Source organism: Alligator mississippiensis, chromosome 12 (assembly GCF_030867095.1).
Source record: "Alligator mississippiensis isolate rAllMis1 chromosome 12, rAllMis1, whole genome shotgun sequence".
Taxonomy (NCBI): domain Eukaryota; kingdom Metazoa; phylum Chordata; order Crocodylia; family Alligatoridae; genus Alligator; species Alligator mississippiensis.
In genome coordinates this window covers 57,349,623-57,377,131 of record NC_081835.1, presented here as the reverse complement: position 1 = coordinate 57,377,131, position 27,509 = coordinate 57,349,623, and the positions used below count along the sequence as shown (strand labels likewise).

General features: G+C 54.9%; 2 protein-coding genes across 4 annotated transcripts; both read left to right on the top strand.

Moving 5' to 3' along the window:
• The first annotated feature begins 3,308 nt into the window (after positions 1-3,308).
• CDK9 (cyclin dependent kinase 9) lies at positions 3,309-10,447 on the top strand. Its single transcript, XM_019475923.2, has 7 exons — positions 3,309-3,497; positions 3,760-3,841; positions 4,547-4,637; positions 7,050-7,216; positions 7,953-8,124; positions 8,260-8,408; positions 9,251-10,447. Exons 1-7 carry the CDS (start codon positions 3,406-3,408, stop codon positions 9,614-9,616), a joined length of 1,119 nt encoding a protein of 372 aa, XP_019331468.1. The 5' UTR covers positions 3,309-3,405; the 3' UTR covers positions 9,617-10,447.
• Positions 10,448-10,833: 386 nt separating this feature from the next.
• On the top strand, positions 10,834-27,435 carry FPGS (folylpolyglutamate synthase). Of its 3 annotated transcripts, XM_019475892.2 has the most exons (16): positions 10,834-10,941; positions 11,075-11,177; positions 16,182-16,310; positions 16,523-16,576; positions 16,954-17,018; positions 17,115-17,229; positions 17,722-17,799; positions 18,433-18,494; positions 18,945-19,047; positions 19,359-19,436; positions 20,090-20,234; positions 20,925-21,026; positions 22,006-22,156; positions 22,619-22,694; positions 23,426-23,492; positions 23,900-27,435. In XM_019475892.2, the coding sequence occupies exons 2-16, from the start codon at positions 11,157-11,159 to the stop codon at positions 24,334-24,336; spliced, it is 1,683 nt and encodes a 560-aa protein (XP_019331437.1). In that variant the 5' UTR covers positions 10,834-10,941; positions 11,075-11,156; the 3' UTR covers positions 24,337-27,435. The 3 variants fall into 3 exon arrangements, with proteins under 3 accessions (XP_019331437.1, XP_019331435.1, XP_019331436.1); XM_019475890.2 differs by lacking the exons at positions 10,834-10,941; positions 11,075-11,177 and adding an exon at positions 12,687-12,835; XM_019475891.2 differs by lacking the exons at positions 10,834-10,941; positions 11,075-11,177 and adding an exon at positions 13,146-15,831.
• The last annotated feature ends 74 nt before the right edge of the window (positions 27,436-27,509 follow it).

Genomic DNA, 27,509 nt, shown 5'->3' with positions numbered 1-27,509 from the left:
TAGAGCTGATCTAATGTCAATGGTGCACTGTATCCTCTATCGCGGGGGTCAAAAGGGTTTTGTACCACTGGTGTGATGGCAAATCACTGTGTAGGGGGGTGCTCGAGGGGCTGTTTCAGGAAGCAAAGGACAGAGAAGACTTTTGCCGGCACAGAACATCCCAGCACAGTGCAGAATTGTGGAATCCTTTTCTCTTGCAGGCAGGTGTCCCCATAGCTGGCGTCATAGAGACTGGTGCAGCCTGTTCGGACACATCCTATCCATCCCCTGGGGCCAGTGCAGGATTGTTCCCTCCACTGTGGATTGCAAATGCTGTGTTTTGGCAGGAAAAGAAGCTTGGGGCAGCTCGCTCCGCTGCCACGTGAGCTGGGTGGGAGTTTCCTTTAGGAAGGTGGAAAGTTATTGTATTCCTTGTGCTGCCTGGAGACTCATCAGGCCTGTTGATTAGAAGTCACTCTCCTTTCCAAACAAATGAGTTAGGACTGACAGGGCTGCCAATATGGTTTCCTAGCGGGGAGGCAAAATCATAAGACGATCACCTCCATACATGGGGCTCTGAGTCCATGGGGCGGGAAGGGACTTGCTGCAGTGGGCAGAGGGCTGTTCCTTCCCTGAGCAAATGGTAGAACAGAAAGGAAATGTGGGGTGATTGGTAAGGATCACTTATCCCTGCTGAGACTGGATAAAGCTGCTGCAAAGTTGTGCTGCCCTACTGGAGAGCTGCAGCCCTGTGGCAGGGGCTGCAGGCTTCCCTCAGTCCCTAACACAACCTGCCCCATTGCTATGTGGATCATCTGTTGAAAGACATGCAGTGCCCTAGCCTGGAAGCTGGGAAATACCAGCAGGTGGTGCCCAGAGTGAAAAGGTACCACTCGGGCAGGCAGAAGGTACCACAGAGCACAGCGTGCTCAGGGGTCAGGCAAGCACAGAGCCTGTGTCCCCGGGACGAGGGCCGGCATGCACCACACTCATCCAGATGACAGAATGGAAAGTCCCAGAGAATTCCTCTCTGATTGATGAATGAAATCTCTTCCTCAAAAATGCTGACTAGCAAAAGGACTGACCAATGAATCTGGAGAACAGCTCAGGTCCCACTTCCAAGATCTTTGTGTTCCTGGAACCCAAGGATATCTGAATCACTTGTGTCAGTTGGAACCACTAATGAATCTAGTGCCATGAGGCTGGGAAAGGCATCTGGGGGGAGGAGGGGGTTCAATTTCTGTTGCCCTGAATTGAAATGAAAATGGTTTCCTCCTTATCTCACTCCAGCTAAGGGGCAGGAAATGGATATAAATCAACATAGTGGAGTCAGAGACACAAGCCTTTATGCCTGCCGAGGCTCTGGCCACAGAAAACATCTGACACAGCTCCCAAAGGTCAGAGAAGAGACAGGGGACAGGGGAGCCACTGGGGCCAGTGTCCAGGCATCATAGAAGGGCTGAGAGGAGCACTGGACGCAGCGTGGGAGGGCTCAGAGAACAGGCAGGTGTTGCAGCAATGGATGCTTATGAAAACTGACCCAAGTGTTGGGCTCTCTCATGGGCACTGTCCAAACTGGCATCTGTTTAGGGCTCTCTCCACTGAGACTCATAGAGGCTATCAGTAAATACTGCTGGTGTGACAGGCTTTTGCTGCTGGTACTCTAACCTGTCTCTTTCTAGCTTACAGACCTGAGAATCATGGAAGAGAAGTGACTCGCCAAAGGTCACACAGTAGGGCAGTTGCAGAGCCAGTTCTGACTCCAGTTGCCTGCTTTACCCACTAATCACTGAGCCCGTCCCTCTCCTTGCCCCATCAGCTGTTTTTCCCTACATCTGTCTCCTCTGCCTACCTCTGTCCCTTGAAAGCTGGGCTTGGCTTTGACGTTTATCTCAGGACTGCTGTAAGAGCTAATCCTTTCTCTGCCTGCCTGCTGCGAATGATCTCTTCTCTTAGCTGTCTCGGAGCCCCCTGCTGGCACTCTGCTTATGTAGCCACCTGTGGCACCCTGACGGCTGCTGCTGCATCCGAGCACGCTGCCAAACTGTAACGTGGGCAGTAGGCAGATGTCACGGCGCTGGCCTCCTGGAGGGGAGCACGGGACGCTATGGAGGTGATTTAACTCAGTGACGCAGCTGGATGCTGCACTGATGCAATGCTGATGTGCCGGATAGAACGAGTGTCCTCTGCATGAGGGCATGAGGGGGTGTCACGGCGTGAAGCAACGATGCTGAGACACAACAGGATGGTTCAGTGTGGCACTGTGACTCAGGATGCGTTGCTGTGGCGTGTAGGCACAGGATGATGATGCAGAGGTGCCTGCGATTACTATTCCTTCTTTTCCTTCCCAGACTGACAAGAGGCCAGAGCCTGGTATTAGGGCCTTGTTACACCTTACACTATGAGCTGCACAAGTATAGATGGGGGGTCAGTGCTGGCTCGGGTTTGGAGCGGTCACACTTCAGGCCGGAGGGGGCCTGGAGGACTGAAAGGTAAGAACCCCCCCTCCCCTTCTGGGCTTCCCCCAGTCCCCTGCCTCTGGGGCTTCCTCCGTTCCCCCCTTGCTTCCCCTCACTAGAGCACTACTTACTTGTAGGTAGGTGGCAGAGAGCAAAGCCCTGCCCTGGCGCTCTGAGCCCCGCGCCACCACGAGCGCTGCAACCCAGCTTCAGGTGCTGACGCGTGGACAATCTGGGGGTTACGAGCCCCAGGAGCCACAAGGCCCTGCCAGACCCTGGGCAGCCCTGGCAGAGGTCCTGCTGGTGCCGCAGGCTCCGGTCTCTCAAGGGTCGGAGGAGAAAGCCCACGACGCTCCCATGAGGGATGAGTATGGCAGGGCACCCGGCGCCCGTCACTGCAGCTGGCACCCATGGGTGAGCGCACCTGGCAATGTACAATGCACTGAGGCTATGCGCAAGCCTAAAGATAGTGGACAGGAGGCCATACACAGCTGTCCCAGGGCTGCTGCAATGAAACAGGGGTGACGTCACAGGGGCGCCTTGACGTCACGCCGCCGTGTGACGACACCCCGGGGGACGCGAGTGCTGGGAGGAGGGGGCGGGGCAGGTGGATGCTCCAGGGAACAGTGCGATGACGTAACGTTCGCAGTCGATGACGCAACCGACCGCGAGGCCACGCGTGCGTCACTCAGCGAGCACGCGGGCCAATCACACACGCAGCGCGGGGCGGGGCAGGCGCGGATCCCCGCCCAATCCGCGCCCGCGTGACGGCCTCTCGATCCGCCCTCTTCTCGCGGCTCTTCCAGAACCATAGCTCCCAGCGGGCAGCGCGGCGGCGCCCCGGAAGTAGTGGAGCATGGCCGGCGGATCCGGAAGCCCCGGGCGAGGCGCGGGCGGCAGCGCGCCGGCTCTGAGCGAGCAGGCGGCCCCGCGGCGGGCCGGGCCGGGCGGCGGTGGCAGCAGCAGCATGGCCAAGCAGTACGACATGGTGGAGTGCCCCTTCTGCGACGAGGTGTCCAAGTACGAGAAGCTGGCCAAGATCGGCCAGGGCACCTTCGGGTGAGCGCCCCCCGCCCCGCCCCGCCGCTCCGGGTACAGGCCCCGGGAGCCCCTCCTGCCCCCGCCCCCCCGGCCTGGGGCCTCCCGGGGCTGCGCGAGCCCGTCCCCGCTGCCCTCCTCGGGGCTTCCTAGGGGCCAGCTGCCCCCTCCGGGCCGAGCAGCCGGCCCTGCCCCGGGTGGGGGGAGGCAGTTGGGTCTGGCTCGCCCTCGCTGGGCTGCGGCCACTCGCGCGTGGCTGAGCGCGGCCTCTTTCGCCCCGCAGGGAGGTGTTCAAAGCCAAGCACCGGCAGACGGGCAAGAAGGTGGCGCTGAAGAAGGTGCTGATGGAGAACGAGAAGGAGGGGGTAAGGCAGGCGTGCGGTGTGTTGGGGGCGGCTAGAGCCCTGTAATACCCCGGGCAGAGTTGTTGGGAGGGTGCAGGTTGTTCGTGGGGCACTTTGCTGCTGGGCTCCGTAGCCACGTTGGTGTCTGTCTCTGCAACGTGTGAGGCCGTTTCCATCCAGCAAGCGTGGTGCGCTCGTATGCAGGGGTAAGGTTGCTTGGTGCTGTACCTCTCTCGTTAGCCTCGTGGCTGCCCTTGCCTTGCGGGACGGACCCCAGTGAGACACTGAAGGGGGTGAGCGCTTTGCTGACCTGGCTTGTGTCCACCACGTGGGTCTGGTCCACCTGTCAAGTCTGAATTGCCAGCAGTAGGGTCAGAAGCAGAATAGATCTGCACCCTTTCCCCATCCCAGGTTAAACTGGGTGCTGTGGAATAAAGGTCTGTTCCCCTGAGGATTTTCAGCACCCGCAGCATTCACCGTCTTTGCTAAGAGCGCTCGGCAGCTCTCGCATCAGTCTTGGTTTGCAAACATGCCTGGAAGGCACCGAGCACAGCTTTGGGTTTCCACCAAGTTGGGCTCAGCGTCTCGCTCTAATTGTATTTGAGGTCTGTGTTGTTTCTGTTTGAGTGTTTCCGCTTTGTCTCTTTAATCCTCTCAAGGGCTCCAGACCAGTCTGATATGATCCTTTGCCATCCTAACCGGTGGGCCTCATTTCTCCTTTTTCAGTTTCCTATCACAGCCCTGCGAGAGATTAAAATCCTTCAGCTGCTCAAGCATGAGAACGTGGTGAACCTTATAGAGATCTGCAGGACCAAAGGTATTGTTTTGTTGTTCCCCTCTTGGCTCATGTCAGCTGCTTTCTGGAGTATCCAGTAACATTGGCCTGCTGGGTGACTGGGTGCACATCGCTTTCCTCCCTTTGCTGCAGTTCCCCTGTCTGCACAGAGAGAGCAATGCTATTGACCCTTTTTGTAAAGCAGTTCAATCCCTACTGGTGGAAAGTGCTGTGTAAGAGCTAGGAGGTGTGCTATTTGTAATGCATCATTCCTACATGAGATGTAAGATAGGAAGTCCAGGGGATCTGGCAAGGCATCAGCTTGTACTTGGTTGTATTGTAACTCATGTAGATGAAGCTTTCATAGACTCCTTTGAAATATTGTGCTACAACAGTGAAAGGCCTGCGTACATATCTGTCTTTTGTATACAGGAAAGCTCATGCTTTTGTGTGTGTTGCCTTAAAATCACACTGGAGAGAAACCTGATGTAAATTTCTTGTCCTGAAATTGATTTTTTTTTTCCTTTTAAAGCATCAATAGATATAAAATATATCTATTCTGTGTTGCTTTTGCAGCAGTAGCTGGATTTATTTAGCACAATACAGGGTGACTATTTAACTCTGGTTTTATAATAGTACTTTGGCTCAGTGTGTTCACTTACTGTTGCTTGGGGAGGAACTGCCTATACTTTAGTAGATGAATTCAATGGCTTTCCATTTTCACAGTGCAGTTCCATCACTTGAATGCCTGCTTGTTCTTTGACTCGTTGTTTTGTGGACAGTTTCTGGCAGGGAGGATGTTGCCTCTTCTCTACAGGACCTAGCATGTAAGGCCACTGGAAGCGAGTAGATAAAAGTTAATTTTTAAAAAGTTTTTAAAATTTTTAAACCAAATATAGGTTTTTGATTTTTTGTTTTCTTTTAAAAATAAACCTGTTTGACATCCTGACAACTTTAATGGATGATGGTAAGCATATGTGCTAAAACTGCCAAGGCTTAAATAAAAATTCAAGCAGTGCCTGCCAGGTGTTGAAATTGTAAAGAAAATCATGCCACTGAAATGATGGAAATCTCTGGTTTAGCCCCTGGAGTCAGTCTGCTAAAGTGCCAAATCGGTTTTTGATAGCATTTCATTCTCTGCACCTGGAGAAGAACATTGTTCGTTTTGGTTCATTCAGCTAGTTCAGTTCACTGACTTGTTTTCAGTTCCCAAATCTGGGCAAACAAGCTTTCTTTCCTATTGCTTTCTTTCACTCTATGGAATGCCAAATAAGGCACTAGAATGAGATGCTAGTTTTTAAATGTTGTAGGGCATAATGGCCAGAAATAATCGCTACTGATTCATAGTTAGTTTACACTAACTAGCTATTGATTCGTTGACCAAATGGATCTTGTTTCTCTCTTTTTTTTTTTTTTGTGCCCAGCAAGTCGGAGGGGACCAACAGACATTGGGGGAGTCCCTGTTCCCCCGAGCACTACCAGGAGTGACTAGAAATAACGGTCACAAGCTGGCAGAGGGTAGATTCAGACTAGACATCAGGACGCGCTGCTTCAGTCAGGGTAGTTAGGATCTGGAACCAACTTCCAAGAGAAATGGTGCTGGCTCCTACCCTGGGGGTCTTTAAGAGGAGGCTAGATAAACACCTTGCTGGGGTTGTTTGACCCTAGTACTCTTTCCTGCCATAGCAGGGGGTCGGATTTGATGATCTGCTCAGGTCCCTTCCGACCCTACCAACTATGAAACTAAGGTTCGGCTAGCTCTATTCGACTAATAAGAAATGGTTGCAAAGTAACTTTGCGTTACTGATTAAGCTTCAGTTTCTGGCTGAATAAATGCAGGGGTTTGGATTCGATGATCTATTGAGGTCCCTTCCGACCCTAACACCTATGAATCTATAAATGTTTACACAAATCATAAAGAAATGTTATTTACCACTTTCTAACAAATTTAAAAATGTAAAACAACTTAAGAACCTGAAAGGTTGTTTACTCCACAACTGTTTAAATGGTTTGTCATCCTTCAAGCACATTTGGTTTTTGTTTTTTCCTTGTGCACCTTACCATGACTTTGACCTTCATGCCTCCTTCTCTGGCCTCTGCTTTTGATACCTTTTATGGATAATCCAGGTGGGAAGACTCTTGGGCCAGAGACTTATTTTTCTGTCTCTTGGTGATGTTTCAGTAATCTCTGTAGGTGACCAGACAAAAAAGGACAGGCAGGTGTGAGGCTGTGTTCAGCCCTGACTTGTGCTTAACTGCCTCTAACATGGATGTGAACATCTTCCCTTTGCATGATATGGTAGTGTTTACCTCAGAATGGTGCTAGCACTGAGGCTGGATAGCATCTTGATGCTGTGGCCTTAGAGCATGGTAATGGGGGAGCTAGTGACCAGTTTCGGGGGGCGCAGTCTTGGTGACTGACCTTTCAGCAGTTGCCCCTGGCTTGTCCCTTAGCCTCCCCATACAACCGCTGCAAGGGCAGCATCTACCTGGTGTTTGACTTCTGTGAGCACGACCTCGCCGGCCTGCTCAGCAATGCGCATGTGAAGTTTACGCTGTCAGAGATCAAGAAGGTGATGCAGATGCTGCTGAACGGACTCTACTACATCCACAGGAATAAGGTAAAGGGCAGAGGCTGGATTCTCTCTCTTCCCTGTAGCTCCAAGGCTCAGATTTCAGGGGCCATTTATGTATCTTTTGATAAATAGGCACCTGAACGCTGGCCACTGTGGTTCTGTCCAGACTAAGTCTTGAGAACATACACTTTTATCATCCCTGCAGAGCTACACAGACAAATTCTTGGCTTCGGGGTTTTAGGTTTTGTGGCTTCTGTACTCTGTGAAGTTGGAAAGCTGTAGTAGAGCAAGCAGTGACCAGTGTGAAAACATAGGGTATATTTGTGGAGAAGGATCCAGCTCTGCAGAATAGTCCAGTGAAACACTGTGCCTGAGGACAAAATGAAAGAGACCTAAGCTCTTGTCTGTCTTCCATGAAAACAACCTGGAGGGCCAAGCACTACAGAAACCATGTAGTTGGGACTTGCCCTGGCCTTTCCCCCTCAGGACTGAGGTATGAGGGCTGACAAAGGGGTGCTTGCCTGACTACACACTGGGTTTACTGACTTGGTGAATGATGGCAGGGTACTTCTCACCAGCTCCTAGTTTCTGTAGAGTGCTTAGTGAGGGGCTTCCAAGTATGTGCCTGCAGTGGATTTGTTTCCTGTGGTATCCACCTACACCTAATCCAAGGCTTTTAATGCTTCCGTTTCCAGAGGCTGAGTGCGCCACCTTCCTGATGCCAGGAATCCAGCAGAAGGTGGAAGAATGGCTGAACCTTTCCATTTCCCTCTTCCTGCAGATCTTGCACCGGGATATGAAAGCTGCGAACGTACTGATTACCCGAGATGGAGTCCTGAAACTGGCAGACTTTGGACTGGCTCGAGCTTTCAGCCTGGCCAAAAACAGTCAGCCCAACCGCTATACCAACCGGGTAGTGACACTGTGGTATCGGCCACCAGAGCTGCTCTTAGGTAGGAGTAGGGTTGGGACAGAAGGGAAACTGCCATGAATTCTCCCATCTTCTGTTCCTTCCCTCTGTGGTATGAAGCTGTCTAAGGAGTGAGTCGGCATTGGACTCGGGTGACTAATGAGGTGTCTGTGTTTAGGGGAGCGGGATTACGGACCCCCCATTGATCTCTGGGGCGGGGGCTGCATCATGGCAGAGATGTGGACTCGCAGCCCCATCATGCAGGGGAACACAGAGCAGCACCAGCTCACGCTTATCAGCCAGCTCTGCGGCTCCATCACTCCAGAGGTAGGGACTCGAGTGTGCAAGAGTGGAAGGTGCATGGGGAGCTGCAGAGAAGTAGTGTGGGGCTGGGGTGCCAAGTGCTCCTGAAACCTAATCCTTCCCTTGCTAGTGACCTGTTTCGTGACCCTGAGTTGGTCATTAAATCTGCCTACTGCTTTGAGTGCAGGTTCCCTCCCCCCGAGTGTGTTCAGCATGTGCCAGTATTAATCCTGGGAGGTGTCATATACTTCTGAAATGCTTTAATAAATAAACTGGTTGCTTATATTTAGGTCTGTCAGCTGGTTACCTTCACCTGCATGTAAGTGGAGGGAATACATCTGGGGGAGACACGGACCACCAAACACATGTCATGGTGCACTTGAGCTAGACTGAGGGTAGTGGGTGCATTTTTAAAGGGCTCTGAGCTCCCTTAATGTGGACGTGGTCACTCAGCGATAGAGTTGACTTCATATGTTGTCATACCTGAATGAGGTGTGAAGTGCCTGGGACAGCAGCTGGGAACCATGAGAACTTGAGATATCAAGGCAGAGGGGTTCAGCCTCCCACTACTTTGGCAGATTGCTGGATTTCCCTGTTTACTTTTCCATCCATTTCTAAGTGTAAGGCAGTGAAATCTTGGGGTTTTGCATTACTACTTTATCTCTCTGCTTTGGATGCCTTCCACTTCAGCTCACAATAATGAAATCCTGACTGGAAGTCACCAGGGTCTGTAAATAACACCTCCATTTTGTTATTTGGTTCCTCTTTTTAGTGGAACCAAATGCAGTTTGTATGAGGGTTTCGCTGGACAAAAATCTCTGACCAAGATGGCTTTATTCTTTCTTCATCTCTGGCATTTCCTTTAGGTTTGGCCAAATGTGGATAAGTATGAGCTGTACCTGAAGCTGGACCTGCCCAAGGGCCAAAAACGCAAAGTGAAAGATCGCCTGAAAGCCTATGTCAAAGACCCTTACGCTTTGGATCTTATAGACAAACTGCTCGTTCTGGACCCTGCCCAAAGAATAGATAGCGACGATGCACTGAATCATGACTTCTTCTGGTCAGACCCGATGCCCTCTGATCTCAAGAACATGCTGTCTACCCATAACCAATCAATGTTTGAGTACCTGGCTCCACCCAGGAGAAGAGGTGGACACATGCCACAGCAACCAGCTAATCAGGGCAGAAATCCAGCTGCAACCAATCAGACAGAGTTTGATAGAGTGTTTTGACTGCTGGCAACCCTCCCCCCCCACAAGTATACGTGGGGAGTAGACTGAGTTTTCGTTAAAGTGACTCCTTGAGTTGGAGGTGAAATGCCCTTTAATGTTAGTTGAATTCTGCAGTTTCTCCTCCTTGTAGCAGCAGCTCTCATGGAAAGGAGTTGCAGCCTGTCCGAGTTGTTGGGCAGGACAAGTTTTTATGGGACAGTTGTGTGTGTATAAAGGAAGGGGCTGTAATCCTAGATGTCTCTAGGAAGCAGTCTCCAAGGAGTCTGGGATTGCCCTTCTAAACCTGGCTGATGGAGAGTGTCTGCCTTTTCCTCAAGAAGTGACATTTATGCTAATGGATCACTTCTGCTAAGGAACTGGTGTCGGAGGCTCTGTTCACTGCCCAGGCTCTGAGGCATTGTGGCAGGAGATGATGGCATGACTGACTGTTTTGGGAGCCAGTGCTGCCGAGTGGATTGGGCCATAGATCCCACTGTAGGTCCCACTTGTCTGTCCTTCTCCAGGGAGCTTCACATGCTGTATGAAGGGCGTGTGCAGCATTGCCAAGTGCCTCTGAGCTAAGTGGATGTCTTCCTTTAAATAGATCTGGAGAGCCTGGCATGAACAGAGCTACTCCAAACCACGGAACTTTGCTAGGATCCTGGCTGAGCAAACCCTTCTAGTCTCAGTGGGGTCAGAGTGAGCAAGCAAGTGTGGAGTAGATGAGGATGCCAGGCCCTGTAACTGGGAGGATATGGTGGAGTCATTGGTCAGTTAAAGCTCATTATACTTTTTTTTCCAGAATACTTCCATTTTGGATTGTAAACTGCAATTAAAGTTCCTTTTCATAGATGTATGTGGTCCATTGTGTGTTCCTTCTCTGGCTGTCCAGTGCAGCAGCATCCTGTTGGGGGTTAAGGTTGCTTGCAGTCTGAGTGATGGTGTCTGATGCTGTAGTGGGGCATGGCTGATGGTTCATCTGACTCCTTGGTGCAGAGTGGAGTGCTAAAAACCTATTGCTGCTGTGAAACCCAGCTGCTCCAGACACTCTTGCCAAGTGTTTCTGTGTCTGCTGCTTTCCCAGAGAGCACTTCACAGGGCTCTGCAGGAAAATTAATCATTTTCTAAGTGGGAAGTGTAAATACACCTAGTTAAAAGTACTGTGCCTTAAAATGCATGCACCTTGCCCTGGCAGTAGGACCTTTTAAAGCTAACCTGCCTTTAATAGAAGCTCTCTACAGAGGTCCCCTCTGCAGATTCCGTCAGATTCCTGGGGAAACCACCGTCACTCAGGCATCCAGTCTTCCACAGGGCCCAGGGCAGCAACTACAGCAGGTCTTGAGAATGTGTGTAAGAAAGTGCAACTGCTTTGTCTTGTCCTGGGGTTTATCTGTTTCACCAAAGCCTTTGAAATGAGTAATATGTGCAAAATGAAGCCACTGATAACCTTTGGCATTTGATGGGTTGTCCTTTAACTAGACTAAAAGCAGAGACATCTGATGCTGGTGTGCAGTCTCTAGACAGCAAGCAGCAGCAGCTGGACTAACTTCAGAGCCAGAAGATGAAAAAGGACATGTACAAGGTAAATCTCTTCTTTAAGGTGGGTTCCAAAGCAACCTGGCATTGGAGGCTTTGGGTATTGAACGGACAAGGTTTGTTTGAAAACACGACTGGGTGCAAGCAGTAAGTCTGCTTCCAGATCACTGTCACTCGTAAATAAACATGTTTCTGTTTCCAATAGCTTTTCCCCCACTCAAGTGAATTTTTCCACAAATGCAGACAGTAAAAGACTTGCTGTTTCATAGCACGTATTTAATCTTCTGTGTAGGCAAAGAGGTAAGATTTCAGATGAGTGCAACTGAGGATGTCGGAGTTCCTCAAGAGGAGCTGGCTGGTGCTCTCTGGTTTTCCCCTTATGCTGAAAGCAGCTTTTAAAAGGAGTGCAGAATTTTTCCTATTTATTTTGGATAAGAACAGGGCTGCTGTGGCTAACTCCAACGACTCCTTGTTAGAAAAATGGCCCCTGGGGTTGGGTGGGTAGGTGGGTGTGTGGCTTTTGTTTAACTTCTTGACCTATCTCCACAGCAGTATCTGAACTGTAGCAGACAGTTGTTCCCACCCTTCCCCCAAAACTAGACCTGTTACTCCCCAATCCCATCACTAATACTGTCTGGATAGTCCTCCTTCCACCGTTTCTCTTCACATCCTCCCCAAGCTTTACTTGGGCTAAAGACTAAACAAATATAATTTGAAGCTGAGAGAGATGGGGCTGGGCTTTACTTTTGGAGGAAGCTTTAAAAAGGACTCCAGATTTAAGAGTAAGCCTTAATTCTACAGAATCCCGTGCTACTGTAGGATAGTGTGTAACCTTGGATGGGAACATGGTTCCTGTACTAAAAACCAGTGTTTGCCATGGCTGTAATTCTGATCTTCACACAGGGCAGCAGCCAGAAAACTAGTGGGGAGGCTGGCTGGATGTGAAACTGCCCTTGCCCCTGGAAGGAATGAGACTTTCTCTTTTTCAGTTCATAAAGAATAAGAACCGGTGAGTGCAGGATAGAGGTGGCTTCTTCTCCAGCTGGTACTGCCTCGCTTGAACGTTTTAATTGAAAATATCTCAGTTTCGGGTCCTTGCTGCTGTTTAGGAAAAAAAATAGTGATGCATGCACATAGAATCAGATGCTAGGAGCTCCTTAGGTTTTACAAGGCGAGGAGGGCAAGGGGGTGAAAGAGACCGGCGCTGCCCACGTGGCTCCGTGGGGAAGCAGTAGTTCAAGGCGGGCACAGCCGCCACGTGGGGCCTGCCCCGCTCCGCCCCGCTCCGCCCCGCCCCGCCCCTTGGCTTTGCTGTGCAGGGAGCGGAGCTCGGTCAGAGCCACGTACGGGCCTCCCCGGGCCAGGCCTGCAGCTCCCAGGCTGCCTCCGAAGCAGCCGCGGTGTTTCCCAGGGAGCTGATTGCACGCGTTGCCCTTTAAGGCGATGTGGTGCCCCACACAAAGATGGTGGCCCAAGCGCTACCCCTCACAAAGATGGCGGAGTCAGCGCTCCCGCGGCTGCGCCTGCGCGCGGGCGGGGCGGGGCGGGGCGGGGCCCACGTGGGCCGGGCGCGCCTGCCGGGCGGAAGGCGGGATGGGCGCTCCCGGGTTTCGCGCGCTTCGCTGTGCGTTGCGCCTGGCGGCGGCGGGAGCACAGCGCGGATACAGCACGTGGCCGGCGCAGGCGCTCCGCATGGACTACCAGGTACCCCTCGCAGCAGCCGCACGTGGGGCTGGGGCTCCGGGGCCAGCACAGGGCTGTCCCCGAGGCCAGAGCCCGCGGTGGGGGCTTGCCCTGTCCTGTGCAGTCTGCCCCTGAGCCCAGGCAGAGCAAAGGGGGGGGATTTCGCGCGTGCAAGACGCAGCCGGTTGGGAGAGGCCAGGGCAGCTGATGTGGGGCTGGCTGCGCTGGGCCGGAGGGGGGCGGGCAGCCCACTGCACTCCCCTGCTGCCTCCTGTAACTTTTTTTTTCTTCGGAGTCCTGTTGATTTCTGTCCCCTCCCGCCCAACCCAAGGCTGGGAAATAGCTGCTCACAAGGGGCTTGGGCCAGGGGGTTTGTGTGAGACTTTGTTTAATAACACCACTGCTGCCTAATGATGAGCTCTTAGACACACTTCACTGCGTGGATGCTGAGTTACTCCGGGGGTAAAAAACACGTGCCGCCTGCCAGCTACTCACTCTTGAAGGTTGTGGATGGAGTAGAGCTGGTTCCTTCCAACCGAGAGCTCTCACACACGATACAAAGGTCTTTACAGGCGGGTGCTCATCCAGAGGGCGGCTTCGAATCTGTGCACGTGTCCGTGCGCGTTAAAAGGTGCTGGGCGGTCTCGGCAAAGGTGCAGCCGAGCCCGTTTTATGGAGCTTATGGCAGCAGGGTTGGAACGAGACTACCTGATGCTGTGTGGACCATAATGTTTAGAAGCAGCCCTGCCCTGCCCTGCCCAGGCTGCACCTGTGGGCTTCCTGCATCGTTTCTAATGGACCTGGTTGCGTGTTAGATCTCTGCTCCGAAATCTGGAGGGTCTGTCACATGATCATGCGGACGCTGCTGTAGAAACTGGTGTGTTTTGCTCTACGCGATGTTTCCGCAAATGACTTTAATCATGCATCTGAACATCACGTGAACACCCATCGTCTTTTATGTGCCTAACTGAATAAGGTTGGGTTAGGAAGCGTGCAGTGGTCATGTGGGACTCATTGCCTTAAAACTGCTCTGAGTCTTGTAGTGACAGTCTTATGTACTGGAGCTCCTTGGTTCCTGCTGTCCTCCGTGATAGGCAGGGAAGAGAGCAGGTCTGTAGGATGGAGGTAAGCTGGGTTCTCTTTCATGTTTGTTCATCACATAGCCCAGTGCAGGCCTGCTCTAACTGGGGTCTCTGGTGTCATGATCATGCCCAATGATCCACATGCCCTTTGTGGTGGTGTCTAGGGGAGCTGTGCTTGGGGAAGCACCAAGTCAAGGCGGGGGCCATGTGTGGAAATTGGAGGGCAGGGGTTGCGATGCAGAGTGGGAAAATCTCTGGTCCATCCAGCTCGTCCGAAGCAGCTGAAAGGTGGAACGTGCAGCCGATGTCTGCGCTTCCCAGGCGGTACAGTATACTGCCTCGTATAAATAGTCTCTTGTCACTGGCGGAGTGGGGCTTATGCTTTTTATAGAGGGGCGGTGCAGGCAGGTCTGGTTACAGGCTGAGGCAGAGCTGGCAGTGCTGCAGAGGTCTTAAGAAAACCCGGGAAACTGCTTCTCGGCATGGGGTGTGCACAGACAGGGGGAGGCATTAATCAGCACCTGGCTGGGCTGTTGTGGGGGTAGGTTGAGTCCCTCCCATGTTCTGGGTTGGGTTACCAGGGCTCGTCTTATGATCCGAGTCCTCCCTGCTGGGGGAGGGTTGCCAGCCCTGATGCCAGACATAACCCCCTCCATGCTGGAAGTCAGTTGCCTGTCACGTTTTTTGGAATGGTTACAGGCCCTTTCACCAGTTTCTTCTCCCTTCCCGTCAGAGCTGAGGCAATCTCTTGTTTGTTGTGATGGTCCTTTATTAGTTCTATTTTCCTGCATATATCCTGCACCTTTTCCCTCAAAACCAACTGGGGAAAACCAGGTTGTGCTTTATATGCAAGAAAATAGGATCCCTATGGGTTTGGAAACTTGGAAGGGAGGGTGGGTAGAGCCATGGCAATGTTAACTGCTGCAGCAGTTAACATTGCCACCACTCCTTCCCCCTGCTGCCAGATTTGTGGGCCTGTGGGAAGCTGTCTCCCCAACCATGTGATGGATCTGGTCCATGTGTGGTCCTGGTGTGTAACCAGATTTCACATGCTGAGTCCAGTCTGGTGCACAACCCTAGACCTGGCGTGCCAACACTAGATCCAGAGTCACTGGCTGGGTTCAGCCCTGTGTGCTGCCTCTGGGGCTGCATGCCAAGCCTGGGACGGTGTGTACGGGACTACACACTGGCTCCGAGTTGGGTTCAGTGCGTGGCCTTGGAGCCAGTGCTCGGGGTCAGAATTGGCGTATGACTCCAGACCCAGTGTGCAGTCCTGGGACTGGCACACTGGGTCAGTCCATGAGCCCAGTCAGCTTGTGGGGCTAGGAGCAAGCTCAGCCCCGTGGCTGCTGCCACTCATGTTGATCAAAGGGTTATTTTTCCCCACTTCAGGTCCCCTTCAATCAAGGTGCTCACTGTGTATTGGGGTGTATGGAGTCTGCTGGGGACAAATTGTGGGCTGGGCATAAGGGGTGCATTGCAGCTTCCGCACTTCATGTTTGAGGCTAGTGAGGAACCTTGAGTTCTGGGTCCTGCCCTTGCCCTGTGCTTCGTAAAAAGCAGCAGGGCAGCACAAGGGTAGGGGCAGCATAGGGAACCACAGCTCCTCCCAGTGCAGCTCCTGCATTGGAGGGGACTTTGGGAGGAGGTGGGGCTGACGCCTGGCTCCGGGCTGGTTGCTGCACTCGGTCCCAGGGCATGTGAGCGAGTGCTGTACAACTGGGTGCATTAACCTGTCAGGCCGTGCGACTTCTCTGGGCTCTGACGTGAGCTCAGTGCACTCGGCAGGGAGAGGACCAGGATTGTGCCAGCTTGCCGGGACTGCTGCTAACACCTGCTCAGGTTGGGGCTTCCCTGCTGGGGCTGGCTGGTGAAAGCCCTCACTTACTCTGTGTGGAAATGACTTCTGAGAGGGACCGGAAGGAGCCAGACTGGGTGGGTAGCAGCATGGTGGTGGATATAGCTATTTTTCTGCCTGCAACAAGGTGCTGTCAGCTGAAAGGGGGGTTGGTTGGTAACATGACTGTCCCCAAATGGGAACAGGAAAAGTCGTTCTGTGCTGGGGACCTCGTGTTGGGTGGAGATGGTGAGGGCTGAGGGAGGGTGACTGGCTGCACCCATGACCACAGGTGAGTAGAAGGGCTAACTTGAGCACTGGGGATTAGGCTGGCCTGGAGTGTCGCAGTGTTGGCTCTGATGCTGCCCAGCCTGCCTTGCTCTGCTGTGCCCTGTCCTGAGGGCAGAGAGGCCAGTGCAAAGTGCTGACCTTACTTGTCTCCTTTCAGGATGCGATTCGGACCCTTAACACCCTCCAGACTAATGCTAGTTACCTGGAGCAGGTAAAGCGGGAGCGAGGAGACCCTCAGGTGCAGCTGGAGGCCATGAAAGGCTTTTTGGAGCGAAGCGGGTTGAAGGTAAGGGCTACGAGGGCCAGCAGGGCTCCTCTGGAGATCCCATCCTGTCCCGTCCCATCCCTTGTGGGGAGGGATGGGTGGAAGTGGGTGTTTGCCCTGGGCAGACCTGGTTGTGAGCCCTCCCACCGTGTTGGTGCTGCGATGTGTAGGAACTGAGGTGTCCCACGTGCTCTGGCTTTCCTTTCACGGGCCGGTTAACCTCTGTCTGATAGGTCGAAGACCTGGATCAACTGAACATCATCCACGTCACTGGGACGAAGGGCAAGGTAAAGTGGGGAGTGCGTAGAGCGGGGCATGAGGCAGCCCAGGGAATGAAGCACTGGAGGTGTGTGTGCAAGGGCATACGTGGGGGAGACCCTGGGGTAGGAGAACATGAGGTCACTGAGGAGGATGTTGGGGAGGGAATTGGGAGGGCACTGAACTTGCTGCTGAGGTGAAAGGGTCACCTGGTGTCTGACAGTCACGTGGTGCTTGGTTGGTGCATGGGGGTTTTGGCACTTTGGGCTGCCTGGTGGTGAAGTCCTTTTCCTGGAAGCTTCAGTGGCCTGGGCACTGGGGCAGAGCTGCTTCCTGGCGAGAGGCCCAGATCCAGTGGGCTATGGACTGGTCAGGCTCCCCAGCTAATGCCGCTGTCTCATACTAGGGCTCAGCCTGTGCCTTCACAGAGCGCATCCTCCGAAACTACGGCCTCAAGACAGGCTTTTACAGGTGGGCATTGTAGCTGCTGTGGAGGGGGGCACCCAGAGGTGGGATGGGGGTGTTGCCCTCGAGCTCTGACCTTCTGCTTGTTCTCCTACTGCCCAGCTCTCCCCACCTGGTGCAGGTACGTGAGCGGATCCGCATCAATGGGCAGCCGATCAGCAAGGAGCTCTTCAGCAAGTACTTCTGGCAGGTGTACAACCGGCTAGAGGAGACCAAGGTGTGTGCAGGCCCTGGGAGGGGGCCCCGGGGGCCAAGCCAGTAAGATCCTGCCCTGAGGGTTTTCCCTGCTGGACTTCAGAACAGAGTCTGTGCTGCAGGCCAGGGAAGGTCCAGCGTCGCTGCTCAGGGCTGGTTTGTGGGGCACTGGGGTGGCCGTGGGAGCACTTTGAGGGCTTAGAACCAGGGATGGTTGTGCTCTGCCTTGGCCTGCTTGGCCACCTGGGCCAAGTTGTGTCCCCTCTCTCTGCCTGTGATGTGAACAGTGCTAGTGAGTACCCAACTATAAGGTATAATCAGCTCCCATCTGTAAACACCACCTGGGATCCTGGCTGAGCTGGGCCCTGCATGTTGCCTCCTTGCCACTGCCTCAGGAGCCAGCGGTGTTGGGCTGAGGCCTGGCTAGTCTCCCAGGGTGTCTGACTGGAAGTGGAGCTGGGGTGACACTGTTACCCTGGAGGCCCTTCCTGTAACCCTTCTTCCTGCTCCATAGGACCCTGCCTATGCCAGCATGCCTGCCTACTTCCGCTTCCTCACCATCATGGCCTTCCATGTCTTCCTGCAGGAGAAGGTACGGTGCTGGCTCTCTCCCCAGTGGATGGGTTGCTGGCATGATGGGTCATGCCTTGGTCACTTGCAGGCGAGCAGCTGAGCCCCAGGTGCTGATTGTCTGCAGCCATCATGGATTCTCAGGGTAGCTGGATGTGCCCAGCAGTTCTTGTAATGTGGCTGCTGGAGCCTGGACCTACACCCCATAGCTGATGGCTCTTTCCTTCCCAGTGTTGAGTCAGAGACCCTCAGGCCCCCCATCCTTTCCCCTTGGGTAGTTTCTTCCTTCCCTGACAGTTACTGGGGCTCTTGCCACTTCTTCATTTTTTTAGGGGGGCAGTGAGAGTGAGCATGACCATGAGACCCTGGATCTGTGACTTAGGGTAATAGCCTTCATACCACGGAAAGGGCCTGGGGACCCTCCTGTAACTTGAGGGGTGTGTATGTATGGATCTGATATCCCTGGCTTCATCCATATGTGCACAGCTATCTGCCTGCCTGCATGTGTCCACTACTGTGAAGCCAGACACCTCTGGGGCCCAGTGTATGAGAGATGCTGGGGTGTCTGGAGGTTGTGTTGGGCAGTGCCTAGGGTCCTTTACTTTCTGTACGTAGGGCAGTGATGCAGCACATACCATACTCTCATCCTATCCAGGTGGACCTTGCAGTGGTGGAAGTTGGCATTGGAGGGGCCTACGATTGCACCAACATTGTCAGGTAGGTGCTCTTTGGGGCTGACAGTGAGTGTGACACGAGCATGACAGAAGCTTCAGGGGCAGGGAGTTTCTGCCTGGGGACAGGACAAGATGAATCCAACCTTCCTTCCCTAGTGGGTGTCAACAGTGAACTGGGCCCAAGAGAAGAGGTTGGTCAGTCCTGGGCCTCAGACAACAAGGGGCTGAAGGCTTATGGTTGTGGCGGCAGTCATGATAAGGAGGCCTCCCCAGTGAAGTTACTGAGCAGCCATTGGATGCTGGTAACTTCCAGTCATGCCTGGCTGTAAACTTGGGTCTCAAAAGGCAACTGGCTCCTTGTGCAGCCAGTAGGCACCCCACCCCAGGTTGTGGACAACAGCTGAGGTCGTGGGGAGCGTGGGGGACAGTTGGAGCCCTCAAGCTGGGTTCTCACTCTTTCTCTTGCTACCCCTCCCTCCCCTCACATGACCAGGAAGCCAGTCGTGTGTGGAGTCTCTTCTCTGGGGATTGACCACACCAGCATCCTGGGGGACACCATGGAGAAAATTGCTTGGCAGAAAGGAGGCATCTTCAAGGTAGAACCTGCTGGCTTTGTTGGGGAGGGGCTGCTGTACCGTGGGGCAGTTTAGAGGGTGGTTCTGTGTCTGCCCAAATAAGCAGAGCCCATCCAGATCCTGGCCCTGGAGACCAGCCCCAAGCCCTGCAGGTTACTTGCTAGGAGGGTGGGCTCTCGGAGGGAGAAGCTCCAAATCCTAGCAAAGACCACCTCTGAATTGGGCCCAGCTCAGGAGCCCGTCGCTGAAATCCAGGTGCCTCCCTAGGGTGGACAAGATCTGGGCAGCTCACAAGTTATCTTGGCTTAAGGATGTATGTATGTTGCTTGCAGCCTGGTGTGCCGGCATTCACGGTGCCACAGCCGGAGCGGCCCCTGGAGGTGCTGAGGGACCGAGCCAGGGAGAGCCCGGTAAGATATGCCCTGCTCATACCTCCTCTGCACCCTGCCCCCAGAGCAGAGGAACTGTGGGGGGTAGGCAGCAGCAGCATCTCTGACTGCCCCAGCCTTATTCTGAAACTCCTGTCTCTAGGTCCCCATGTCCACATCTCTCAAGTGATGCTTATTCTCAGAGATGTCCTGCTGCTGTTGCTGGGCCCCATGCACTGTCTCCCCTCTGCTTTCTCTACAATGCAGGACCAGCTTGTACATGACATTGGCTCAGCCTTGGTCCTTGCTGCTCCTGGGGGTTTGGACCCTGAGATCTTTGCCTGCCCCTCTCTACTGAGCTGCTGTTGGAGGAGGGCCGGGCTCCTTGCTCTGGATCCCTAGCCAGTGTAGTTCCACCCCAGGGGCCCCATGTTTTGCTTGGGGCTGTTCTATCTTGCTCAACATGTGTGCTGCTGGTGTTGGCATCTAGGTGACTCTGTTGCTGGAGAGGCAGACTCAGAAGCAAACATAACCTCTCTGGAGCATGAACAGCTTAATCCTGGGACCTAGTCTGTTTGGTCGCTCCTGCTGCTGCCAATTGCTGGCTGGCAAATGTTCAGCCAGCTCACAGAGCTGCCCAGGGCAATGGGGTTTGCAGGGCAGCACTCACCCTTGGCGTGTCTCTCTGTATGTAGTGCCCCCTCTACCTGTGCCCAGACTTGGGTGCCTATGAAGAGGGCAAAGTGTTCCCGCTGGGCCTGGCAGGTGACCATCAGCGATCAAACGCCACCCTGGCCTTGCAGCTATCACGGATGTGGCTGGAGCAGCAGGGATACCAAGGTAAGGAGCACAGTCCCTGGCATGGAGCAGGGGTGAGAGGTGGGGGGCGGTTTGTAAGGAGTTCAGAACTGAGGAGGTCCCTCCTGGTGTTGTATGGTGTCTCATCCTTTCCTCTGCTGCCCAGGCTGGGGCATTTTTCCCAAGGGATTCTGGGAGAGCTGCAATCTGTGGAGGCCTGAAGGGGTTTTGGTGCTTTAGCAAGAAGCAGTGGGGGTTGTTGCTTTGTGTGCTTGTCCAGTGTGGGGCTTCTGGGCCAGGCTTCTCACAGCCTGGCTCCTGGGGTACTAGCCTCAGACCCTGGATTCACCCTTGCTGCAGTGACCCTATTCTCAGGCCCCTGGAGATGTCTGTCTTGGCTTTTCCCTGCTGGGCTGGGCCTGTCAGGGTTTCTGATCAAGTGCTCTGGCTGGGAGCCCCTTGGCATCTGATCAGAGACCTTGAGGGGCTCTCTCCATTCCAGTAATTCTGGCTAGCAAATTTATCAGCTTGCTGGGAATTGAGCTTCGAGGCTACCCCATGGGTCAGGTTATGGATGCATTTGGAGAGCCTGGAAAGGGTCCCAGGTACTGGCTGGAGTCCAGTGGCTGGCCTAGCGTGTGCTGCTGGTGGGAAGCTGTTACAGGAACAAATGTGAAGGGCATAGAGCGGGTGTCTGAGCAGGGATACAGTATGGCTTTCCTTTCCTGGCAGGTATCGGGGAGCTGAAGGACTTGTGGCCAGGTGCAGAGCCACCAGGGAAAAAGCCTGTACCTTTGGCACCCGTGTTCAGGCCCAGCATTGCCATGGTGCAGGGTAAGAATGGACCCTTTTCTCATGCTTGTGTGAGCTTCTGGGCTTGTACCTGCCCTTGACTTGAGTTAATGGGGGTTGGCCCAGAGCTGCTGCTCATTCAGAGATAACAAAACACGAGAGTAAATAACAGCTCGTGCGAGTCATGTTGCCAAGACCCTGGACTCTGCCCCCATCGCCCTCCCTTGCTTGTGTTTTGAGTGTACCAGGCTTTGTCTTTTCACATTCTGTTTTCACTGCTTTGAACTTAACCCTTGGAAATGTGGTGCTTCCTATATGGCCCAGGCATGCCCTCTGGAATCTGGGCTTGCTCTCTGGGCTCCTGGCTCAGTGTGGGGTGGGCATGGGGCTGCGTGTGGAGTGAAGCTCTCTAGGGCTCTCTGCCTCCATGGCCGGCGTGACACGGAAGCCACGTTTCTAAGGTTCTAAGCCGGGTGCTCCTCACCCCCCTGGGATGGTGGCAGGGTGTGTGCTTGGAGGAGGGTGAGAGGCTGGGCAGGAGGGTATGGTGCTAACTTGGCACTGGGGTAGACAGGATGGTAGGAGCTTGGCTGGTGGTCTCCCTGGCCAGTGGAAGTGCAGCAAAATGCCCGGGACATTCTGAAGCAGTAGCTGTGGTGCGCTGGCACGCAGGCCCAGAGTCTTACAGCCAAGGCCCTGGGCAAGGAGCAGGGGTTACGGGACTGAGCAGAGCAGAACTCCTGCCCCCTGGCAGCCTCGGTCTACCCTGGGCACTTACTTTCTCTGCCCTGTATTTTTGGGGGTGCTGGAGCTTTGGGGGACTGTGTTCAGCAGTTAATTTCTGATCCATCTCCACCAGCTGTTCTCAGGCTGCTATAACCCAGTTGTCATGGGCCTGAGAGAAAGCTGGTAACTCAGGGAATGAGGGACCAGCTCTGTCTGAAGAGAGAATGGTGGGGGACAGGACCTGGCTGCTGGCCCCATGTCACCCCTCCTCCTCCCCCAATCCTCTCTTCCCCAGGTTTGCAGGACGCGGTGTGGCTGGGCCGTACCCAGGTGCTGCAGCATGGGCCGGTGACATGGTACATTGATGGGGCGCACACCACCAGCAGCGTGCAGGCCTGCGTGCGCTGGTTCCACCAGGCTGCACTCAATGAGGAGAAGCCAGTGGAGTAAGGAGCTCAAGGAGGGACCTGGGTAGGGGGCTGTTACGTGCTGCATCCACAGCCGCCAGGGTGGGGCTGTGCGGGGAATCCTGCCGCGACGGTGCTTGCTGGAGTGCTTATAGGGTGAAAAGGAGAGGCGGCGTGTCACCATGCCAAGGGCAGCCACATGAGCAGTGCTCTCCTTGTGGCCCTGATATTTCTTCCACTTCCCCCAGCTGGGGGCTGGCTCCACCTGGGTCCAGTAGGTCATGCCTGGGGACCAAAGTGGGAGGGCACGGGGAAATGGCTGAGGCTTTGTCTCGTCACCTGCACCGTTCTCAGGTGGATACAGGAAAGGAGCCTCCTGCTTCTCAGAGGTGGCTTAGCCTAGCTGTGGGCCTCCTGGGCATCCTGTCACAAACTGAGTAGCAGCCGGTTCCTGGCAGCGAGGCCCCGGCACTGAGCAGGTCGCTCCCTTCTTGACTGCAGTGGCTCTGAGGTCCGAGTGCTTCTCTTCAACGCCACTGGGGACCGGGACACGGCGGCTCTGCTGAAGCTACTGCTGGTGAGCTGGGGGCAGTTACGGAGACAAGCTTTTGGGAGAGGCACAATGCCGAGGCAGAAAGTGGGTTTGGAGCCATTGAGTGGAGGCAGCGTAGGTTTTAACTGGGGGACTGGCTGGGCCTGATGGCTGTGGAAGGGAATGGATTGCGAGGGGATGGGGGACAGAGTGGTTACTTCCAATCCCTGCAATCGGGAATGGAGCAGTGGCTCCCAGGTTCTGTGGGGGTGTCCCGTCCCCGCCACCAAGCTTCAGCTTGGCAGCCTGGGGATTGTGTCCCCTCTGCTCGGGCGAGTACCGCTGGGCACCACAAGGTGGCGCTAACCCCCCACACTTGCCCTACCTCTCCTCCCAGCCAGCACCCCCTGCAGATGCCTCCCCCCACACTTCTCTGTGGGGCAGGACAGGGCTGGTGCCAGGCCGGAGTCCTGCAGGCTGCCCTGCTTCTGGGAAGAGACGAACTTACAGCTGTGCATGGGGGCTCTGCCCCTGTAGCGCCCATCGGCAGGCACAGAACCCAGGCGTCCTGGCTAGAAGCGTTCTGCTCCAAGCTCTAGCTGGAGTTTCCCCTGTTGGGTTGTGATTGATGCTAAGCCAGTCACTGTGGCCATTTCTGTACCAGGGATGAATGTCCCTCCTGCCCTCTCCTGCACAGCTGCCCCTGGCTGGACATGCCAGCCTGCCCCCAGCGCAGTGTGCATCTCCCTGTGCTGACATTGTCTCTTGTGCTCTAGCCTTGCCAGTTTGACTACGCTGTGTTCTGTCCCAACTTCACAGAGGTGTCTACGGCGGGGAATGCAGGTCAGTGCCAGGCCAGACTAGGTTGTGTGCTGCTTTGGACATCTGCACTGGAGCTGGCTCTGATGCAGCATTGCCCTTGCTCCACGTTGGAGCCTCCTGTGTGTGTTCTGCACCCACCAGAAGCCTGGGGGACCCATGAAGGCGTTCCCAGGCTGGGATGGGCCTGGGGGGGCAGGGTCTGAGCTGGCTTCACAGGGGTGATATTGGTCTTTCCAGACTGACACTCCTCTAAACTGAGACCCTCATGATTTACCTTGGGCTAGAGTTGGGTTTGCCAGCAGAATTGGATCTGTGGCCTGGTGCCTGGTCCTTTCCCAGTGTCTGTCTGCTTCCCTCAGTGGGATGGTAGCAGGGCGAGGTGTCCATGTAGCTGCTCTGGCCCTGCCTCATTCTCTTCTTCCTTGCAGACCAGCAGAACTTCACGGTCACGCTGGAGAACGTGCTGACCCGCTGCCTGGATAACCAGAAGAAGTGGAACCAGCTGATGGAGGAGAAGGTGGGCCAGGACCTCTGGCTGTCTGCCCCCTTGGTGGTGGAGGGAGTTGGTGGGCGGCTGAAGCCTGACCCCCTGCGCAGCGCCCTGCTACTTGTGCCCTCTGTGGAGCGCCCGCTCAATGCCAACTCACTGGTGTTCCCTTGCATCTCCCATGCCCTGCAGTGGATCACCCAGGGCAGGGACCCACTCCTCCAGATGCCTACCACCAAGGGCCTCCATCTGCACCCTGTGGCTAGCACTGGTGCTGTCTTGCTCAAGGAAGCCACCGTCATCCGTGTGCTGGTCACAGGAAGCCTGCACCTGGTGGGTGGGGTCTTGAAGCTGCTTGACCAGTCACTCTCGCAATAGAGACTGCCGGGGTGGTGCCTCTGCCCTGCCCTTCGTTGTTTACTTGAATATTCCTTGGCACCTTGTTCCAGCCACTCCAGGGATGCTGGTGACCAAGCCTTGGCCCTGAGGTAGAAGGGGCAGGCTTGGGCCAGCCTCTGGGATCTGAGCCACCTCCTTGCTGTGTGGTCCGCCCTCTAGGCAAATCCTTTTGCCCCAAGCAGCAGGACCTGCACCTAGGGCTGGAGTTGGCACCCCTGACTTCCACAGCCCAGAACTGGGGTTTTCATGCTCAGCGCCTCGTTTGCTGAAGTGAGATCCATGCCCTCAGCAGATCCAGCCTCCCCTGGGAGTGGGCTCTGGTTTGGAGACCCAAGAGCTGGATCCTTCCTGCCTCAAGGCACCTGAGGGGGCAGGCCCTTGTCTGCCAGTCTCATTGCCACTGCTCTTCTCAGTTTGCTGGCAGATCTGTGCCTCTGCCCTCCCAGGAACCAAGAGCCACTGGCACTGGGCCATTCCTTCCCCAGCTTGCCCAAGCAGGTGCAGGCTGGTAGAAGTCTGTCCCTGTCTCCTGGGACCAACTCCCTCTGTCCTCCCCACCCACTCCAGCTCTGAGCAGCAGGTGGGGAAAGGAGCTGATTGGGGTAGGTTTGCTTGCTTTTCCATGCTGGACACTGAATCCTGGGATGGTGGAGAGTGCTGCTTGCTAAAAAGCAGGAGTGAAGGGAAACTCCCTGGGAGAGAGTTGGCACCCCCAGCTGGCACGTGGCCCTCAGTGTGGGGCACCTGCCACCCTAGGCTCTGCTGGGCCAGCCCTGCCACCACTGCCTGGTGCTTAGGGGGTCCCCCCCACCCATCCTTAGTGCCTTTGTCTCCTCCCTGGATTCACCTCCCTACAGCCTGAGCCTAGCTCAGACCCTAGAGGGGCTCTGCAGAGGCCATTAGTGCCACTGTGCGTCTTAGGCTTAGCGCTGCCTGGGGACTGGCCTTGTTCCTACCCATGGGGGAGGGGGGGGTCTTGTGCAGCAGGCCCAGCTCCCCCCAAGCCAGCCCCATTCCTGGTGAGACTTGTGTGCTGGCATGAGGCTCTGTTCTGGCATCTAACCCTCCCCTCCTTCCCAGTGCAGGGCAGTGTGGTGCAAGGGCAGCTCTGGAGGCAGTGTGCTGTGTGGGTGCTGACCCTGCTGGCGCCCCGAAGGGGTGGGAAGGGCCTTCACTGTCTCCGCTGGGTAGTAAATATGACGGGGGCTCTGGCCTGTGTGGGGCTGGGCTTGGGAAGGGGCCAGACTGCCCTTGCAGTTTAGGAGCCTGCCTGCTTTCCGGGCCTTGTGCAGTCTGCATTGTTCAAGCAGGGGCTGGCTGGCTGCCTGGAGCCCAGGCTGACCTGTCCCGGGGCAGGCAGCGACTGCAGGGAGTGCTGGCTTGGAGGAGCTGAGCTACATCTCTGTGGGGCAGAGATTGCAAAGCTGGAGGCTGAGCACTGCTCTGTGTCCCCACAGCATTACTTGGGCTCCCCAAGGGGCATGGCCTGTGCTAAAACTGCTGTGGTCAGGTGCTGAGCTCAGTCTCCCGTAGAGATCAGAGGAACTTGGCCTCTGGGCATAGGGCAGTAGTGCTTCAGCTGCCCTAGACTAGACAAGATGTTGGATGGGGCAAAGCGTGCATTGTCAGGGCTGTGTGAGAGTATGGGGGTGCTACAGGGTTTGTGTCTCTGCCACTGCGGTGCCCAGCTCAGCCAACTGCAGCACATTTTGAATCAGTGACCAGCAGAGATGTCTGTTCACTCCACTCTGTGCAGGGGCTGACTGGGCTCAGTTTGGACTGAGCCCAGGATGGATCAGGGAATGGACCACGCAGTCGCAGTCATTTGCTCTTGTGGTTAAGTGTGATGCTGGCTATCTGCTTCTCAGGGTACTGTCTTTGATTGCAGCCAGCCTGGCCCGGCTTGTCATTGGGCTGTGTGTGGAGGCTGGTGGAGCTGGCACCGAGGCATCTAATGGGCCAAGCTGGCCTAGATATGTTCCCAGTGTGCTGTTACACCAGCTTCTCCTTGTCAGTTCAGCACTCAGCAGCAAGGGCCTGCAAAGGCTGCTAGAACAGGTTTCCCTGCTGGCTGTGCAGGGGGGTGGCTTTCATGATGGTCCATGCCCCTGCCTGCTGACGGTTGCTGCTGCACTGGCTGTGCTGGGAGCTGGGCTGTGTTCGGCCCTGGGTGGCCCTCATCCCCCAGTATGGCTCTGTGCTGAAGCCACCTGTGGCTCGGACCCAGCCGTCTGTCTGTGGGCGTGTGCCCAGGCCTCTGACCATCCCCCTAGTTGTGATGGATCAGACTGCTACACTCCCGGGGACCAGTGTGCCAACCTGCCTATCAGCTGTGACGGGCTTCTGTCCCCTGCCGTGGTGTCCTGGTGCCACCACGTATTTGCCCCTTCCCCTCCAGCTCCAGTAGTAACAAACTGCCAACACATGGGGCTTCCTGCGCTGCACCCTCCCCTGCCCTTGTGGGACGTGGTTAGGACATTGTCATCTGAGCTACTTCTTTTGACCCGAGCCTGCCTGCTCCTCCTGTTTAGGAACAATGTTCAAGTCTACTCCCCTCGTAGACCTCTGCATTGGAGCAGAGCAGGGCCTATAGGCACTAGCATAGTACCAGGAGCAGTTCTCACCTGGGCCCTGGCCCAACGGTATTGGTAGTGTAGTGTGGTCTAGTAAAGGGCTGTTACATACAGGATAGATCACAGGCACCATGCAGCAATTGGTGCGGTCTTCTTTATGGGAGATGCTCAGTGCTGCCTAGAGTGGCTGTGACAGGAAATACCTGCTCTGGTTGGAGGTTCGGAAGGACAAAGGAGGGAGAGCAGGGTCTGTCTTTGCACAGGTGCTCTGAAGGGATGCCAAAGGCCAGAGCACCCTGGTTTATGCATAGCAGCTAAGAGTTTCAGAGCTGAACATAACTCACCTTTTTTTTTTATATATAAAATCTAACTGTTACAGAAGGTTTGAGTGAAAATTGCAGGCTCCTGCCTGAGCTCAAGAGTTGTGAAAGAGTCATGGCATGGCCAAGCCACCAGTGGCCACTGCATTGAACTGTTGATGGACGCAATAAATATCTGGCTCTGAGGAGCTGTGTGCTGTGTTTAATTGGGGGCAAGGGCAGGAGCTGGCACGGGGAGGCCTAGTCTGCATGGCACACA